The 20,186-nt window shown below is 34.8% G+C and overlaps 1 protein-coding gene across 1 annotated transcript in view; it reads left to right on the forward strand.

Annotated features, from left to right (window-relative positions):
- The window catches only part of KLHL20 (kelch like family member 20), an 81,988-nt gene that overhangs the window by 16,373 nt on the left and 45,429 nt on the right, over positions 1-20,186 (forward strand). Inside the window, exons 3-4 of the mRNA XM_007480796.3 lie at positions 6,000-6,573; positions 19,397-19,555. Of these exons, the coding sequence (XP_007480858.2) occupies positions 6,000-6,573; positions 19,397-19,555 (733 nt within the window). The remainder of the gene's footprint in view (positions 1-5,999; positions 6,574-19,396; positions 19,556-20,186) is intronic.

A 20,186-nucleotide genomic window follows, 5' to 3' on the forward strand; every position in this document is an offset into this window, starting at 1 on the left:
GTTGGCCTGGGCTCAATTTGTTATGCAGTTGTCATGCACTGCTGAATAAATCAGCATGTTCAGACTTGAACCTTTGTATTTCCTCAGTAATTTCAAATTTCACTCATCACAAAGGTTAAAGCTGGGGGCCTGTGTAGGCAACAAGAGAAGATGGAAGAGTAGATAGGAAGAGAGGTTTTCAGAAGAGTCAGAAGGGAAATAGAGTCAAGGGCACAAATAGAGGGAGGAATTGGCCTTGTTGAGAAGGGAAGAAAGTACCTGGAGGAAAGAAGAGACAAATGATATCTAGGAGGAATTGAATTAGAGAAGAAAAGAAAGCTCACTGTGAATGACCTCTATTCATCAGTAAAGTATGTGGTGAGGTCCTTTGTTAAGGAGTGGAGAGAGGGCTGTAAGAAGAGATTTAAAACTTTTACTATTGGAATGTGTAAAAAAAAAATCAAGAAAGAATAAAAAGATTACTGTGTAGCTGTGAGGTCCAAATTTGAATTAGATATCTTAAATGTGTAATAACACAGTATACATAGTTGGGTGGTTTTTTTCATCTACTACTATTTAGCAGCTTTGATTGGAACCCAGGGAAGTAGATGAAGGTTTGGAATAGGGGGAATAACCCAGAGTTGGGCTTTAGTGAGGTTTGAATATAGGGCAAGGAGCTATGGGATTCAAACATGCCAGATAATCTGTAATTGTGGTGGTCCACCATAAGATCAACACTGAACAGGAACAAAAATCTGGAATTGGGGTGATGACCTAGAAGGACAAGGAAAGGAAAGAGTAATTATAGGTCATATTGAAAATAAAAAAAATAGGTTTTGAAGGAGTGAAATGTGGTTGATTTTTAGATCAAGAGTTTGCCCATCCATATATATCACATTATCATATATAAGTGATGAACTTAATGTACAGGTCATGAGAATTTAATAGGCTGATGAACTGGAAGCCAAGATGATTGAGGAAACATCAACATAGAGAGAAAAACAGATATCTAACCATATAAGGACTGAGTTGGGGAGAGAGGAAAATTGTGATCCACATATTATCACCGAATGTTAAAAGCAGAATAGGGATTTCAGAGGACACAATGGATGTGAGTGGCAGATTGAGTTAGGGATGTAGGAAAGGTACAGTTCAGAAGTGTGAGCATTAAGGAGGGGCATTAAAGAAAGGGAGTTTTTGTCCAAGAAGGATTCCACTCTGAATCACAGAAATTTGTAGAAGAAGAGCCATAGAGTGTGCTAGCTATAGGACTGTATGTTGACATATCCTTAGGAAGCAGCAGCAGCAGCTCCTCCAGATCACAGCAAAAATTGGCCCAAAGTGGTGAATGTGTGGGAGGGCCATAGGTATCAAGATAGACTGGCTGGTCTGATGGGGAGCCTGATGATGAGATGCTGGTATTGGTAGCCAGGTAGCAGAAGTTCTGCTATCTGAACACTCATGGTTTAGGCCACTTCACTGTTCTAGAAGCTTTAGTAGTTCTTTATTGCCTTTGGAATAAAATAAAAACTTTTCTGTATAGTATTTAAAATCCTTAAAATCAGATAACAAATCTTTCCAGCCTGATTTCATATTATTCTAGCCCAGCCCTTATACATAACATTATATTGCCCACCAATGCTCTTCTTGCTTCTACTTCTTGGAAATCCCTTCAAGGCCTTTAATAAGGCACTAAGACTTTTGAGACACTTTGAGTAGCCTGTATGTACAAAGTTATGTACATATTATTTTTCCCATTAGAATGTGAGTTCCTACATATGAATGGTAACAACAAAAAAAAACTATCTACTGCTATATAAGGAACTGACAAAATCTGAATGCAAATAGTATATACTTTTCTTCACTTTGTTTCCTTCATGATTTTTCTCTCTCATGTAAGCAACATGTCTTTTTTCACAGCATGATGAACATGGAAATACATATTGCATGATGACACATGTATAACCTATTTTTTATTACCTGTCATCTTGGGGAGAGATGGGAGGGAAGGAAAGAACATGGATGGCAAAATGTCAACAAACAAGTATTAAATATATTGACATGTAAAACAAATTTTTTAAAGGTAAGAGAATGTGAGCTGCATAAGTACAGTGACCTGCATAAGTAAATGTTTAACAAATACTTTTAATTGATTATTTGTGTCCATATTATCCAGGAATAAACTCCTGGAGTCCTGGAACTTTTTTTTATATACATATATTTTTTTATATATAATTATATATATGTTTCTTTATGGAACTAAATCTTTGTAATTTAATATGTAAATTAAGATTAGTTTGAGAAACTTTTTGTTTTAAACATTTCTGTCTATTAACATAGAACATGTTAAAACTGCTTTTCTTAATTTTTAAATAATAACAAATAAGGAAACCTGACTGTAGAACTGATGGTAATGCGATTAAAAGCATATTTGCTTGTTTATATGGATGGGCAAAATTATCCTTTAATAGCTTTCAACCATTACATTTCCAAATAAAAGCAATTATTCCCCTCAGGTAACAGGAATTATATGCAGTATGAACTCTACTGTTTAGCTTAAAATACAAAAGTATATACATTCAAAATGACTTAAAAGGGACCCAACTTTGAAATTTCTAACATTAATCACTTGTAAAGCAGAAGCTAAAAACGTTAAATGTATATGTATTGAAAGACATAGGAACAAATGGAAAAGAACATTACTTTAGTTTTTCTGATTTACTTTGAGGATTCTCTTCCCTCATTCTGAAGTGTCTTCCTCTTTCATCTGTAGCTATCAAATTCTACCCATCTTTCAAGGCCCTTGTCAGATGTCACTTTATGAAGACTTCTCTTGATGAAATGAGATTTTACCCAATTTTAAATTTCATTAGCACTTCATACCTTACTTATCGTATACTGTGGTTGCCTCATACCTATTTTCCCTACAATATTATACATCTTTATAAGCTATAACCTTGACTCTTACTCTCCTTCATCTAAAATAGCTATTCAGTTGACAGATCTTATCATTTCTGCTTCTATAACATCTCCCATATGATCATCTTCTTTACTCATATGAGTATCACACCCTGCTCTCCAGTTCATCCTCCACAGAGAATGGTCTATGTCAGTTCCCTATTCAGTAAGCTCAAATGGTTCCCTAGTTTCTCTAGGATCAAATGTAAAAACTCTGTTTTCATTTGGACCCTATACAAACTGATCCCAAACTACTTTTCCAGCTTTATTAACCCTACCACATACTCTGTCGTCTAACCAAGCTTGCTTTCTTTCTTTTCCTTATATAGCAAATTCCTTGTCCTGTCTCCAAGTCTTTATACTAGCTATTCCCCATGCCTGGAGTGTACTCTCTTCTTACCTTTGCCTCTTGAAATCCCTTATTTTTTTTCTTTTCCTTTTAATAGATCCTTGTCTTTTATATTAGAATCAATACAATGTATTGGTTCCATGGCAGAAAAGCGGTAAGGGCTAAGCAATAGTAGTTAAGTGACTTGCCCAGACTTATTACAGCTGGGAGTATTTGAAGCCAGATTTGCTTCCAGGACCTGTCTCTAGGCCTGGCTCTCAATCCATTGAACCACCTAGCTGCCCTCCCTTATTTTCTTAAAACTCAACTTAAGCACCACCATCTCTATAAAATTTTTTCCCCAATTTCTTATCCCTCAGCTCCAATAATAATAATAATAATAATAATAATAAGTTAATACTTGCATAGATTTTTAAGATTTACACATTGCTTAACATATTATTATTATTATTATCCCCATTTTACAGATGAGAAAAATAGGTTGAAAGAGCTTAAATGACTTGCCCAGGATCACACAGCTATTATTTCTCCTAGTGTCCTCCTTCCACCAGTTGACTTGTATTTATATATTCTTCATATACTTACACATACACATATTGTCTTCTTTAATAGACTATAAAGTCCTTTGAGTCCATAAATATGTATTGGTTCCTGTTACATAGTAGGCACTTAATAAATGTTTATTAATCTTTTTATTCTTCATAATGCCTCTGTCCCAGTGGGTGCTCAGCAAATATTTTAATGAATCACTGTCATCTTTAATCAGTTTTTATTCTTGAGAGAGCATAGATTATCAAAATAATAGAAATCAAAAGGCCTCGGTTTTGCTTCAGGTTCTTCTAGCAACTTAATTTGTGACTTCCAGCAAATGTTTAACTGCAATGTGCTGCATTTTCTTAATTAGATATTTAGGTTGATTTGTGATTTTTGTCAATTACTACAACTAGTGCTGCAAATTGTAATGTTTTTTCATAGCTTTTTTTTTATCTAAATGATATTTATTTGTGCCTTTCTATAAAGCTACATAAAAGTTATATGCAGTGGACTTGATGCCTTCTTTAGAAGCATTGTGATATAGGGGAAAGCATTCAAGACACCTGGGTTCAGATAGTAGTTAACCTCTCTAAGGCTCAGAATAATACACTAAACATCACTAATATTTATATAGTGCCTTTAGAAAGAATTGGAAAGGAAGGGAAAAGAAGGAATAAGAATTTATTAAGTGCCTACTATGTTCTACTTGAGTCATTTAGTTGTTTCCAACTCTTCATGACTCTATTTGAGATTTTCTTGGCAAAGATACTAGAGTAGTTTGCCTTATCTCATTTGAGCTTTCCGTCTTTCTCTTTGGCATCATCAGGTAGTCTATAAAAAGGATAGCCTGGTGTGTACAGTTGTGCTGTAGTCAGAAGACCTACATATTCATGATCTTGGACAAGTTTTTTAATATCCCTGGGCCTTGGTTTCCTCATCTGTAAAATGAGTGATAGAATAGATAGACTCTAGGTCCCAGCTCTGAATCTACAATTCTAGGGATTCTGAAGTAAAAACGTGCTACATGAAGGTGTTTTAATTCTATGAAGCCACAGTACCAATTCTCGAGATAAAATATTTCTAGAGAAATAAAGAACAATTTATCTTCAATATGTCAATGAAAATAACTCCTTAACAACATTCACCTACCTTCATTCCAATTAGCCGTGAAATTATTTTATAATTCAATTATCTGAGGGAATTTAGGATTTTAATTAATTTAGTATATGAGGGAATTTACTCTACCCCATATAAGTTACCTCAACATAATGTCATTGAGGATAAGTGCATGCTCCATATGGAAATGTCTTTAAAGTCTAAACAAAAATTTCATCTTTTAACTTTGTTGGTTGCCCAGACTACTTTAGGTTATACCCCCTCATTATTTTCTTGTCAGGCATTTTCCCATTATAAACTAATAATTGGCATTCTTATTTTTCAGTCTTGATTTTGTTACACAGGAATCAGTGCTTGTCCTTCAGATTATGTTGCACTAGTCCTCATTTTTATATTGAAGTAATGTTTCTCAAATAGCTTCTAATTTTTTCAATTTTATTCTCCCCCTTGTAGAAGAACTTTTAGAATTAACTAAATAATTACTACATTTAGAATTGTTCTTTTGGACTTTAAGGTGTTCTCTCTCTGATCTGGCCATATTTTATCAGATATATTCTGTAGATCTTAAACTATCCTGTAGAGAAATTTCAATTGCCTAAAATCTGTTGAGTTTTCAGAAAAACATTGAATACCAGTGTTTTGAATGAGGAAGATCATAGAGTAAAGTCCACAACCAGTACTCTATAGAGAAGAATAATCATTTACCACTTTTATATTCACCTTCTCCCCCTGAGACTTCTGGTTTGGCCTACCTCTTTGATCAAAATATTTTGACAAAATTGTTTCTATAATATCTTATTTCTTATTTTAAGGCATTGGATAGCAAAAGTTCTATGTTCTGTTTCAAAACTAATAGCTATGAATACTAAGCAAGACTCCCCAGACTTCTCAGAATATTTTCAGAGTCAAGAATTCTCGGAAAAGATGCTTCTCTGAATATATTTCTAAGCAGTCCTTTTTGTCTCGGCACCACACTCCTTCAGAATCATCAATCCTTTCAAGTAAAGAAGAATCAGTAATATATATATCTGTTCTCATGACATTTTCCATATCATTCCTTTAGGTGTATCAGCACTCGACCAGGAGAGACTGGAATGGATGTAACAAGCCGCTGTACCCTTGGAGACCCCAACAAGCTTCCAGAAGGGGTTCCCCAGCCTGCTCGCATGCCCTATATCTCTGACAAGCATCCCCGACAAACTCTAGAAGTAATCAACCTTTTGCGGAAGCACCGGGAATTGTGTGATGTGGTACTAGTTGTGGGTGCCAAGAAGATTTATGCCCATCGAGTCATTTTATCAGCCTGTAGTCCCTATTTTCGAGCCATGTTTACAGGAGAACTAGCAGAGAGCCGTCAGACTGAGGTCGTGATCAGAGACATTGATGAAAGGGCCATGGAACTGCTGATTGACTTCGCATACACCTCCCAGATTACAGTGGAAGAGGGCAATGTTCAGACTCTTCTTCCAGCTGCTTGCCTCCTTCAGCTGGCAGAAATCCAGGAGGCCTGCTGTGAGTTCTTAAAGAGACAGCTAGACCCATCCAACTGTCTAGGCATTAGAGCTTTTGCAGACACTCATTCATGCCGTGAGCTTTTGAGGATTGCGGACAAGTTCACCCAACATAACTTCCAAGAGGTAAGTTATTTCACAAAAGCCAGAAGTTCCAATACCAAATCAAAGGGGATCACATTTTGCAAACCTTAAAGTGCCATCAGTGGCCTTTCCACATCAGCTATTATTACTGCTTCTACCCTTTAGTCTTTACAGTAATAGAGTTGTTCATATATCTATAATGATCTTGTTTCTCATAACTTAGTAGATGAAATAAATGGAACAAAATTAATTATGTGAATAGCTTTGATTTCAAGAGGCTGCATGATGTAGCGGACAGAGATCTAACCTTTGACTACCTATTTCTACCACACACAGGCTGGCTAGTCACAAGACTCAAGGAATTATACAACTTGTTAAAACCTTAATTTTTTATATATAAATTGCAAAGCAGCTGCCAGTCTTCCTTGGTAAAAGGAATTTTCCTTATCAGGGATTCACTATACCAATGAAATGATAAATCTGTTCCCCAGAAAAACTATTTTAGGCCTCATGTTTGTTAATATATAACAAATCACATATCCTAAGAAAGGGTGGAGATAGTCTTAACTTGCCAACATTTTGTCATTTGACTGTGTTGGAATGATGAGATAAGACCTACCACTCATTTCAATGGTGCCTTATGGAGTAGATGCACTTTAATGGGAATACTACAGTCAAGGATCTAGTACTCAGTCTTCCAAGTTCTGAAAACTTTATTAATTCACCCACAGGTGTTGAGGCTGTGGGGAATAGACATATTATCCAAATTCAAAGGAAATTGACTTATACACTAGGGTTGGCATAATAATTTGCAAAGGAAGATCACCTGACTAGATAACTAATATTGTTTGCATAGACTAATTGATTGTACAGATGAGGAAACTAAGACCCAGAGAATTTAAATAACTTTCTCTTTCTGTTCCATCCTGCTAACTAATAGATACTCCCTCTGTGGTAATTCTGAGGAGACTGATTTATTAATTATAAGGTTGCACAGTGAATCAATAAACATTAAGTATACCCTTCATTCTCATTGCTAGACCATTCCCACAATGAACAAAAGAACCAGGGGAAGGAAATCAGACATTGCCAAGTATATATATTCATATCAAATTAATGTATCCTGATGTTTTATTTTTAACTTTTAAAGTTTAACAAGCATTTACAAATTGTATCCTGTGATATTACAGTTTCCAAAATTGCAGCTTATATAACAGTACTTTTCATCATCAATAGTGTTTTCTGAATGAACTGAGGTAACCACTTTGATTACAAAATATCAATTAGGAATTGGAAGGGACTTCAGAGATCATGTAATCTAAATTGTTGCCCTTAAAACACCAGGAAACTGGTTTCCAAACCAGAATTCATCATATTTCCCCTCCAACTCTCCTCTCATACTAACTTTTCTATTTCTCTTTCTGCCACCACCATCATTCTACACACCTAGATTTTTATATCCTTGTAATTGTTCTTGAATCTTCCTCAAACCCCATGATCAGTGAGTTGCCAAGTATAATTGATACTACCTCCATATCTTTTTTGGGCTCTTTTCCTTTTCTCTATTTATCCATTTTCTGCCCTAACTTGGGTCCTCATCTCCCCCTTGCATGGGTTATTTCAGTAGCCTTCTGATTGGGTTCTCTGCCTCCAGCTGCTCTCCCTCTCCACTCTCCTTGACAACAGCTTCCAAATGCTCATCCTATACTAAGAACTGATCATGTCTTCTCTCACACAGACTCATATCTCCCATAGTTGTCTATTGCTTCTAGGATAAAACACAAAATTATTTGTTGCATTCAGTCACTAATTTTTCCCAACATATTTCATGTTACTCCTTACACCCTTCTGCTTGCAGTCCTCCATATATGACATTAAATCTCTTCTGTGTGCCTATGTGCTAGTAAGCCATCCCATCAGGGATGTTCTCCCTATTCATCTCTCACTTCATAGAATCCATAATTTCTCTCAGATTCACAGCTCAAGTGCCACTTCCTTACACAGGACTTTTCCTGATTCTCTCATCATTTTCTCTTTCTTTATATTATTACACTATTACGTATACTTTATTTATATTGTATATGTGTTGTATTGCCCATCTCCAATAGAATATGGGTTTTTCAAGGACAGAAAATGTTAATTTTTTTTGTTTCTATATCACCAGAGCATATTACAGAACTTTGCACCTAGAAGGTTTTTAATGTTTGTTCAATTGGTGAGCATGCTGTTGCTATCTCTGACCTTGCAAGACTTATGCAACATATGCAACATGAACCTGACTCTTCTATAAACTTTAGATTTCCTGAACTTGACCCCCAATTCAGGACATATCCAATTTTGAGACCAAAACCCCCTTTTCTATGGACTTTTTTTTTTTTAGTGATGCTTTCTATTTCTTATATCTTTATAGTATCCCATGTATCCTTCCCCCCATTCCCTCTTTGAGAACCATCTCATATGACAAATAATAGGGAGTTGGGGAGACTGGAGAATCAACACAATTGATAAATTGAGAATAATTGAAAACATGCAATCTGTAACACCTTAATCAAGAGGAAGGTTAGGGTTGTCTTCTTATCTCTTCATTCAAGTCCCATTTGATCTTAATAAGTTTGTAACATTTACTTTTGATTTTTTTGGTGTGTCCTTTCCATTTACATTGTTGTAGTTGCTATGTTTTTTGTGGTTCTGCTTACTTTACTCTGTAGCAGTTCTTATTGATCTTTATATGCTTTTAAATGTTCATCACATTCATCATTTCTTACAGCAAACATTTCATATGCCACAATTTGTTTAACCATTCGGCATCTATTTTGTTTCTAATTCTTAGCTATAAGAAAAATGCTGCTATAATTATTTTGGAATGTGTGGAGATTTTTTTTCTTATCAGTGGATTCATTGATATATAAGTCCAATAAGTCTGGTTCAAAGGGTATGAACATTTTAGTTTCTTTATCTGCATAATTCCAAATTCCTTTCCAAAATTCCAAATGTAATATTTCACAGATCCACCAAAAATATATCTATGTGGTCTATCTTCCCCAGACCCCCACAATATAGCTATTGCCATTTTTGTGTTATAGCAGGGTGTGAGGTGAAACTTAAGAGTTTTTAAATTTTTCATCTCTTTTTAGTGATTTGAAGCATTTTTAATATTATTATTAATACTTGACAGTTCTTTTGAAAACTCTTGTTCATATCTTTGACGATTTATCTATTGAGCAATGGCCATTAGAATATGTATATTTATTTAACATGTCTTGAATATCAAATTCTTATCTGAGGAATTTGATCCAAATTTTTTTTCCTATTTGACCATTTCCCTTCTAATCCCAGATGCATTAATGTAGTTTCAAATAATCAAAATTATCTTTTATTTTGTGTAAATTCCTCTCTTATTTGCTTAAGAAAATATTTCTTACCCATAGTTGCAAGAGGTATATGATGTTTGTTCTCCTCTAATTTTTTTAATACTATGATCTTTAATGGTAAGATCATGTATTTATTTGGGATGTATTATGTCGTGTGGTAAACCTAATTTCTGACAGTCTGCTTTCAGTTTTTCCCAATAGTTTTTAAAAATTAAATAGTGAATTTGTTACATTAAGGTTCCAAAATGGCTCCCTCCCTCCTTACCCCACACTAGAGAAGGCATCATTTACACTTCTAATTTACGAGTTCTTTTTCTAGAGGTAAACATTCAGTTTTTCTTCAAACAATATTTCCATTGCTACATGTAATATTTTCTTGGTTCTGCTCATTTTGCTCTTCATAATTTCATGCAGGTCTTTACATGTTTTTTTTTTTTTAATTATCTTACTCATTATTTTTTACTGTGCAGTAGTATTCCTTCAAAATTATATGCCACAACTTCTTCAGCCATTCCCCAGTTGATGGGCATCCCCTCAATTTCTAGTTCTTTGCCACCACAAAGAAAACTGCTATAAATGTTTTAGAATATATAAATTCTTTTCTTCTTTCCTTGGTTACCTAGGAAAAAGACACAGTATTGGTATTACTGTGTCAAAGGATATACACAATTTTATAACTCTTTGGACATAATTTCATACTGTTCTCCATTTCCAGCAGTTTTTAGGGAGTTTTTCCTTAGGTAACTTATGTTTTCCACTTCATGAAACACTAGGTTATTGAGTTCTGTTGTTCCTGAATCTCTCTTATCTAGTCTGTACCATTGAATTCACTTTCTGTTTTTTTTAATACAATACTAGATGTTTTTGATGACTGCTGCTTATTAATATAGTTTGAGGTCTGGATGCTATTTACCCCTTCCTCCTTTTCATTATTTCCCTTGATATTCTAGAACTTTTGTTTTTCCAAAGGAATTTTGTTATTATTTTATCAAGTTCTGGAAACTATCCTCTTGGTAATTTGATTGGAATAACATTAAAATTGTAAACTAATTTTGGTTGAATCATCATTTTTATTATATTGGCATGGCCAAGCCTTGAGTACTGAATATTCTTCCAGCTATTTGGGTTCTTTATTTTTTTTAAGGAATACTTTGTAATTGAACCTAGACAACACTTTTGGGTGTTCTGGGTAGTTGGTTCCAAGATATTTTATGAATTTTGTAGTTATTTAGAATGTGATTTCACTGTCTATTGTTGCTTCCTTCTTTTGGTATTAATATATAGAAATGCTGTTGTTTTTTGAGGATTTATTCTGCAGTTTACAGCTATCTTAATGCTATTGCTAGCATTTCTAGAACTAATATGAAATAATAGTGGGGCGAGTAGGCATACTTGCTTCACTACTGTATTAAGTGGAAAAGGTTCTATTGCACAACCATTGTATATGATACTTGCTTTTGGTTTCAGATAGTGCTTTTATAATATTTTTTGAAAAGGTCCCTTTTTGTCTATACTAGGTGGGGTTTTTAGCATATACAAACATTGTTCTTTGTCAAAGGCTTTTTCTGCATGTATTGAGATAATTGTGCAGTTTTAGTTGTTTTGGTTTTTAATATGATTAGTCATGTTCATTGTTTTCCCAAAGTTAACCTTGTATTCCATATGTTAATCCCATTTAATCATAATGGGTAGTTTCTTAGATAAATTACTGTAATCAGTTTGATAAAATTTTGTTTGAAAATATTTGTCAACATAACTTAAAGATATTGATCTATAGTTTTCTCTGTATGCTTTATCTTTCCCTGATTTAGGTATTAGGACTATTTTTGTCTTATAAAAGGATTTCAGTAGGGTTCTTTTTCAGTTTTTGAAAATAATTGGTGAATTGTAGGTACTAACCATTAAAAATTTGATGGAATTCTCCTGTGAATCCATCAGGTGCAAGGACTTTTTCCCTTTCATATTTACTTTACAGATAGATTTGTTTCCTTTTCTGAGATAAAGTTATTTGGGATCTCTATCTGGACTCCTGATAGTTTTTTACATTTTACATTTTTGAAGGCATTCTTCTATTCCTTTTGTGCTTTCGGTTTTATTAGCATATAACTGAATAAAATGTTCTGATTTTTTTGGCTTCCAGTTTGCTGTGATTTCATCTTGTTCTTTGCTATTTTGTTGACTTGATTTTCTTCTTTTTAGTTAAATTAGCTAAGGGTTTATCAGTTTGTCTTTTCAAAAAACAAGCTTTTAGTTTTATTATTTCTGTGGAGTTTTTTGTTTCAGATTTACCTGTTTCTCTAATTTTTTAAAATATCTTTTGTGTGCTTATTTTAGGTTTGTTTATTGATTCTTTACTTTTAAAAATGCATATTCAGTTCATTAATCTTCTTTTTTCTATTTTTTTTAAATGTGTGATTGTAAGGATATGGTTTTTCCCCTGAGGACTGCTTTAGCTGTATCCCAGAAATTTTGGTATGTTGTTTCATCATTATCATTTCCTTTTACATAACAAGTTATCAATTGTTTCTATGTATTTGTTCTCTGACCTACTCATTATTTAAGATTTTGTTAAGTTTCTATTTAGACCTGTATCTTTTGTTTGTGATTCCTAAAATGATTCCTTTTTTTTTTTTACCCTTACTGTCCATCTTGGAGTCAATGCTGTGTATTGGCTCCAAGGCAGAAGAGTGGTAAGGGCTAGGCAATGGAGGTCAAGTGACTTGCCCAGAGTCACACAGCTGGGAAGTGTCTGAGGTCAAATTTGAACCTAGGACCTCCTGTCTCTAGGCCTGGCTCTCAATCCACTGAACTACCCAGCTGCCCCCATGATTCCTATTTTTATTACATTTTGATCTGTAAAAGATATATTAACTTTCTATCCTTTAATATTCATTAACCATATCTCTGTGCCCTAATACATGCTTAATTTTCATATAAGTTCCACATGGCACAGAAATATTTATATATTTTTACTATCCCTTTTAGATAACTTTTAATTTGTTTCTCCAGAAATTTGTTCAGTTCTATATTTTCTCTTTTTTTGATCTTTCTGTTAACACTTAATCCATAAGTGATAGTGATATTGAAGCTTCCTTAATACCACATCTTCTTGAAGTTCAGATAATCTTTTCTCAATGAATTTGGATGCTAAGGCATTTGGAATGTATAAATTTATCACTGACATTGGTTTAGTGTTTGTGGTTCATTTCAGCATAATATAGTTTCCTTGTTTATCTCCTTTTTTTATGTTTGTTTTTGTTTTGTTAGAACCTCTTGATTTTTAGATTCACTTGATTCATAGCAAGGTTTTTCCCCATCCCTTTTTTTAAATTGTTCAAACTATTCACATTAAAAGTTAGATGGGTTAAGTTTTTATTTCCACCAACTAACTCTTAAAATGGAGAGGGGTTCTACTTATGATTTTAATTTGCCCTCTTCTGCTAAAGCACAGTAATTTAAATCTTTTTTTTTTTTAACTCTTTACCTTCTGCCTTAGAATTAATATTGATTCCAAGGCAGAAGAATGGTAAAGGCTAGGCAATGGGGGTTAAGTGATTTGCCCAGTCACACAGCTAGGAAGTGTCTGAGGCTAGATTTGAACCTAGGATCTCCTATCTCTAGGCCTGGCTCTCAATCTGCTGAGCTACCCAGCTGTCTTAAATCTTTTTTTTTTTAGGGGACTGTGCTCCTACTGACTCTTCTCTTCATTCCCTGATTTCCTCTTCTCATTTGTCATTCCATTCCCTTTAGGGTTTTATTACTAGTTCCTCTCTCCCACTTTTATCTGGTAATATCTTTTTCCTCCTCTTTCTTTTTCCCTTTAAGTAGATTCCCCTTTTTGCTCTTCAGCTAGTGCTATTCATTAGTTTAATTTCATTTTTTCCACTCTTTTTTAAAAAAGGATTTCTTTCATTATCCATCTTCTCTTTTTATCTTCTCTAGACCCTCATTCTCTGATTTCTGACCTGGTACTCATCTGGTCTTTTTTCTTTTCTCTGTATTCTTCATACAATCAAAACTTCCAACCATTCTAGATTCTGCCCTCTCAACACTTTCTGCCAGTGTCTTATAGGACTTAACTCATCAGTTCTTTTCCATTTGCCTTTCTCTCAGAAGAATGCCAGTCATTTTAGCTGTCAGAAAGGATGTTGCCTCATTGTAGGGAACCTCCTTCACCTCTCTACTAATCTATATCCTCTCTTGACATTTTCTTCCCTATCTTTGCCTAGAAGTACATGTTCTCCCATTCTCAGGTGCCAATTGCCTCAATGCCACACCTTCCAGAACAAGTAGACTTTCCAGAAAACAAATTTCCCAGACCTCATCCCATGTAAGGTCCTCATTTATTCTGACCCATAGGATCATTCATTCATCAGTAGAACCTCCTACCTCCAAAATAAGGCTTCTTTTCTTTCTTTCCCTTTTCAGTCTTGGCTCCCTCCTCCTTACCCTCTCCCCAGAGGCTCTTTCTGAGACCACAGAGCTCACTTTCACCCTATTGGTAGCCCTTTATTTAAGACCAGCATATTGTTTATTCCTCTCTATCCCTCGGCTTCCCTCACCTCCTTTCATGTACTTTCTCATGTTTTAATGTAGTCCCACAAAGGAAGCATTCACTTTTAGTCAAGTTCTCCCCAAGTTCTTTCCATAACTTCCATTTCTATCAGATTTCTGCCTTTACCCCTGTCTCCTTCTGTACATTTAGAGAGAAACTTTTTCCTGGTTTCTTTATTGTCATTCTACTGCTGATTCTGTCCTTGCTTTCTGCATTTATTCATTATGTTCAATAGGCAAATATTTTCATTTCTGAAATCCCTTCAATTCTGGTTTTCTTTCTAAAAATAGTTTCCAACTTTTCTTTATTATTGAATGCCTACCTTTTTTCTTGTATGGTTAGACTCAGGTTTTCTGTATAGGTTATCCTGGCCTGCATCCTGAACTACTTCTGATGGCTTGCAGAACTTATTTCTAAATTGGATTGGATTGTGTCTGAATTAAATTTACCACTATGTGTCTTTGAGTTTCTAGTGTTGTATTGTTTTGTTTTTTTGTTTCTGGAAGCAGTCTGTGAATACTTTTAATTGGAATTTCATTTTCTGTGTTCAGAAGTTCTGGTCAGTTAGTTCCTTGTTTATTATTTCCTTTATTATTATTATAAGGTTTTTTGTCCTGTCATGTTCTTCTAGAGGAATATGTATATATATATATATATATATATATATATATATATATATATATATATATATATATATATATATATGCATGCTTAGATTTTCTCTACATATCCTGTCTTCAAGATTCAAATGTTTTGCTTACATGGTAAGCATAATTTCTTTTAATGTTCTTGTTTTTTGCTTCTCTTCTTCTAAGTTGCCTTTTTTATCTTTGTAATTAGATTCCCAATGTATTGCTCTCTCTTTTGTTTCTTTGGTGAAGTTTTCTATTGAGATTCACATTTTTCTATTCTGCTTGTTATTTTTGCTGTGCAGGACATAAGCTCTGCTCTCATAATTCTCATTTCTCTTTTAAACTACAGGAACAAAAGATTTTGGTTCCATGTTCTCAAATTCCATAGAGTTCTCTGTCACTTCACATACTTCATTTTATAGAATTCATAGATTCCTGAACTCCTTTTCCTGTGATTACTATTTTTCTGTTTATTTAACCGTCTTTGAGATTTCTTCATCCTTGAATCTTTGGTACTTTCAGTCTTGCCCACCTACCTCCTCTCTTATTTTCCTTAGAGCTCAATTTTTAATTCCTCCTATCTAATTGTGCTTTCTTTGGAGATGAATCTTAAAGTATCTCAGTCTCCTCCCACACTGGACAATTCCTGGTTCACCAACCTAGATCTCTGGTACAAGTGAGTTTTGGGTGATCTGAAATCGCTCTCGCTAGAAAGCCATCTTCCCTCAGGTTTGGTGAATGCTACATATTTCTACACACACACAATACCCTGTCCTGGTGACCCATCTCTCTCCTTCTGTTTTTTAGTTCTCTGGCTCAGGACTGACAAGTCAGAGCCTGCTTTCCCTGTAATCATTGCTGCTCTTAGTTCAGAGCTTTGCAGCATTGGTATTTCCAGTTTGCACCCTCAGCAGAATTTTACTTCTGAAAGACTGGCCAAGTTGGCTATTAAGACCTGAGAAAATGATCACAGCCAGGAGCAGGGGTCACTATAGCACAGAAAAGAGGGAGAGGGAATTGAGAGGTGAGGGAGAGGTTACTGAGTGAGCTCGGGGTTAGTGAGCATCTGTTTCTGGAGTTTGTAGTTTTTGTTTTTTAACCTTTTGGATTCTTTTTTTTTTTTAACCCTTACCTTTTTTATTATTACACATATATTACACAATACTATGTATTGGCTCCAAGGCAGAAGAGCGGTAAGGGCTAGCCAATGGGGGTTAAGTGACTTGCCCAGGGTCTTACGGCTGGGAAGTGTCTAAGGTCAGATTTGAAACCAGGACCTCCCGTCTCTAGGCCTGACTCTCAATCCTCTGAGCCACCCAGCTGCCCCCATTAATCTTTTGGATTCTTGATGCCCTAGACCATGGAAACGACTGAAGTTGCTTTATCTTTGGCATATAATTTGTATTTGGAGGAAATTCAAGAGGACTTGGGGATCAGGCAAAATGCCTAGCCCACTATCTTGTTGCTTATGTAACTTGGAAGTCCTCTCTATTGACTGTTGATCATAGGCCTCATTAGCTTTAAATGAGCCCAGCAGGCTAAGACAGAAATGAAATTAAGCACACACAACTATAGCTGTTGTAGAAAATTATTATACCGTAAGATAGTTTTTTTTAAACAAACATATGAAAAAGTATATATTTAGTTGGATATTAGCTTCTTCAGATGTTCACATATTACATGGGAGAGTATAAATCAATCCCAGTGATGCTGCTATTCTTCCGAACACATAGGGATTGCCTTCAGGGACACATAAAGAAAAAAAAAAGACTTGATTGATAAACACACTTAAATTTTGACAGAAAAGGATTATTCCACTTATATACCTCCTTGGCTCTACATAACTTCTCATTCTTTCCAAAAATCATAAAATAGCCTTAATAGATGATATGCCACAATGGTGGATAATCAAAATAATATATTTTGTGGTCAGACCATAATTTAAAATTCCTAATTTTGGAGTTGGAAGGGATCTCTGAGTTCCCCTACACCAATCTATACCAGATGAAGATAATTGATCGCAAAAACTGCAAAATTCCTCCTGGCAATATGGGATAATCAGTCACTGAATTGAAATTAGAAGTCCTAACACTAATTGTTTTACCATGGATAAGTAAGTCACTTATTCTTTCTGAGGCCTTAGTACCCCTATCAGTAAAACAAAGGATTTGAACTTTAGGTCCTTTCCAGCTCCAATCCATGATCCTTTGATACTTTAAACTTGCCATAAAACTTCTGCTTAAAGGCATCCAGTGATGGGAAATTCATTTTCTATTGAGATGACCCATTCCTGGCAGATAATAATAATAATAATAGTCATGGTTAACATTTATATAGTGTTTACCTTTGTGTCACAGGCACTATGATATTAGACACTAAAGTTGTGGATGAGGCTTTAACCTGGGTCTTCTTTTTCCTGATTCCAAAGCCAAACTGTCCACTACACCCTGCTGCCTTTCTTTGTCAAAACTATTTGTCATCTGTGTTAAATCCCTGGTTTCCTCTATTTTTACAAATTTAGTAAGTCAGCTACCTATACATTTATTCAAATCATTAATAAAATTTTTGAACAATATACGACCAAGGAGTATAAGGAGTAACAGGATTATTCACTAGTGACTTCCTTTAGAGTTAACATTAACCCATTGTTTGGTATTCTTTCCATCATACAGCTTATAACTACTTTTTTTTTCCATTTTCAAATGTTGGGTAAATATTTCCTCTATCATATATGTCTGCAACAAAAAGCCTGCTTCTTCATGGCCTTTCAAATGAAGATCACTAATAGTTCAGTAATTATCTTATATGTAGTTTTAAGTAAGCCTGGTTCCTTGAATTCATTTTGAATGTAATACTTTCTTACCACTTCTGCTTTTACCTTGGGTTGTTCACAGGATTCTCTTTAATCCTTCTCAGAGTGAATATCTGTTTGGCAAAGAAAACTAGAACAAAGTAAGAACTGAGTAATTCTTCATTCTCATTGTCATCTGTTATTATTTTCTGTCATGGGTAGTGATCTCCCTTTAATTTTCCTCTTGTTCTCAATCTAACTAAATTCAGTTTTTAAAAATAACCTCTTTCTCCCTGGTTCCTTCTCTTAAGGTTTTCATACATGCCTAGATCTTTCTCACCTTAAAATTCTTTTTCCACTAGTGCCTACAATTTGTTCAAGGTATCATGCTACTTCTCTCCTTCCTTTCTCAACCAAATTCTTATAAAAAGTTGTCTACAAATGGTATCTGCATTTTCTCTCTTCTTACCTTTTTCTAAACCAGTTGTGGTGTAGCTTTCAGTGTCATAATTCAACAAAAAATGTTGTCCCAAAGTTACCAGTGATTTTTTTTTTAATTGACAAATGAGATGTTCTTTTCTTGGGCCTTACCTTTTTTGACCTTTCTGCTGCATTTGACCCTTCTGACCACTCTTTCTTCCTACATATTGCAGATTAAGTCTGCAGAGGGGACTCTTAAGTTATTCTGCAGAGAACATTTGAAAAAAACTTGAGCATTTTTTTGCCTAGAGAAGGGAAAACAGAATGGATATAGTAACAATCTTGAAATATTTGATCCATCAATGGATAAAGGACTAGATTTGTTCTTTGTAGTTCTAGAGGGTAACACTACAACCAGTGTGTCAAAATTATAAAAATTTTAGATGATTTTAATAGAACTCTGAAATAATTAGAATTGTTCGTACATGAATTCAGCTACTTCAGCACTTTGCTCAGTCTAAAGCATCATTAAAATGTTAGCTGTCATTCTTATTAAATAAAAAGTTTTTGATTATTTTAAAACATTCAGAGGGACATAATGAGTTTTGGTGCAGGGATATTGTAGAAGGGATTCAGGTAAGGGGTACAACTTAATTCATCAACATTTAGTAAATACCTGCTCTGAAGTAATCAGGTCTAGTGGATACTAGGTCGGATCTAGAGTTAGGAATTCCTGTGTTTTGAAGTCCTTCCTCTTTAGCAATACTGGCTGAGTATCCATGAGCAAATGACTTAATCTCTCAATGTCTTAAAACCATATGTTTCAGAAAAGGTACCAGCCTACTTTGTTAGAGGAAGTTTCTCACCTCAGGAATTTCCTTTGCTATTGAAATCAAAGTCTGTTCTCTTAGCCTTCTTTGTATAAGTCGCTGTTAACTAAGATTCCATAATCTAATTTTGTTCTTTCTGATGCCTTACTGTTTGATGTTGATTCAAACTGGAACAAGTTGATTTTTTTTTTACTAGAATGTTGATTTCATCACAGTTACTCGTGACTGCAAACGTTTTCCTTTTATTTTCACCTACTTTTGAACAGGTAATGGAAAGTGAAGAGTTTATGCTGCTTCCAGCTAACCAGCTCATTGATATTATATCCAGTGATGAACTAAATGTTCGAAGTGAAGAACAGGTGTTCAATGCTGTAATGGCCTGGGTTAAATATAGTATTCAAGAGAGACGACCCCAACTTCCACAGGTAAAAATCAGAAAGCTCATGTAAGTATCTCCTCTACACTAGAGGAAGCCTTCTGATTTTGAACCAGAAACATGAAAGAAATCTTAAATATTTCTGTCTAGTACTATAAAATTATCACTGGTTGGGCCAAAGAATATTTAGAATGACTTGTGCTTGTCCTAAGGGGCAGGTAGGTGACTTAGTGATTAGAGAGTCAAGCCAAGAGACCCCAGGAGGTTCTGGGTTCATATTTGGCCTCAGATGCTTCCTAACTGCAACCCTGGGCAAGTCATTTAACCCCCATTGCCTAGCCCCTACCACTCTTCTGCCTTGGAACTGATACTTCGTATGGATCCCAAGACAAAAGGTAAGAATTTTTTAAAAAGCATTGCTTGCTTGAAAATCTCCATTCTTGGATGAACTCACCCATAAAACGTAGACGAATAGCAGAATGGATTAGAATCCAAAACCCTACCATATGTTGTCTTCAAGAAACACACATGAGGCGGGTTGACACCCACAAGGTCAGAATTAAAGGATGGAGTAAGACCTTCTGGGCTTCAACTGATAGAAAGAAGGCAGGAGTGGTAATCATGATATCTGATAAAGCCAATGCAAAAATAGACCTGATCAAAAGGGATAGGGAAGGTAA

Source organism: Monodelphis domestica, chromosome 2 (genome assembly GCF_027887165.1).
Source record: "Monodelphis domestica isolate mMonDom1 chromosome 2, mMonDom1.pri, whole genome shotgun sequence".
In the NCBI taxonomy this organism is placed as follows: domain Eukaryota; kingdom Metazoa; phylum Chordata; class Mammalia; order Didelphimorphia; family Didelphidae; genus Monodelphis; species Monodelphis domestica.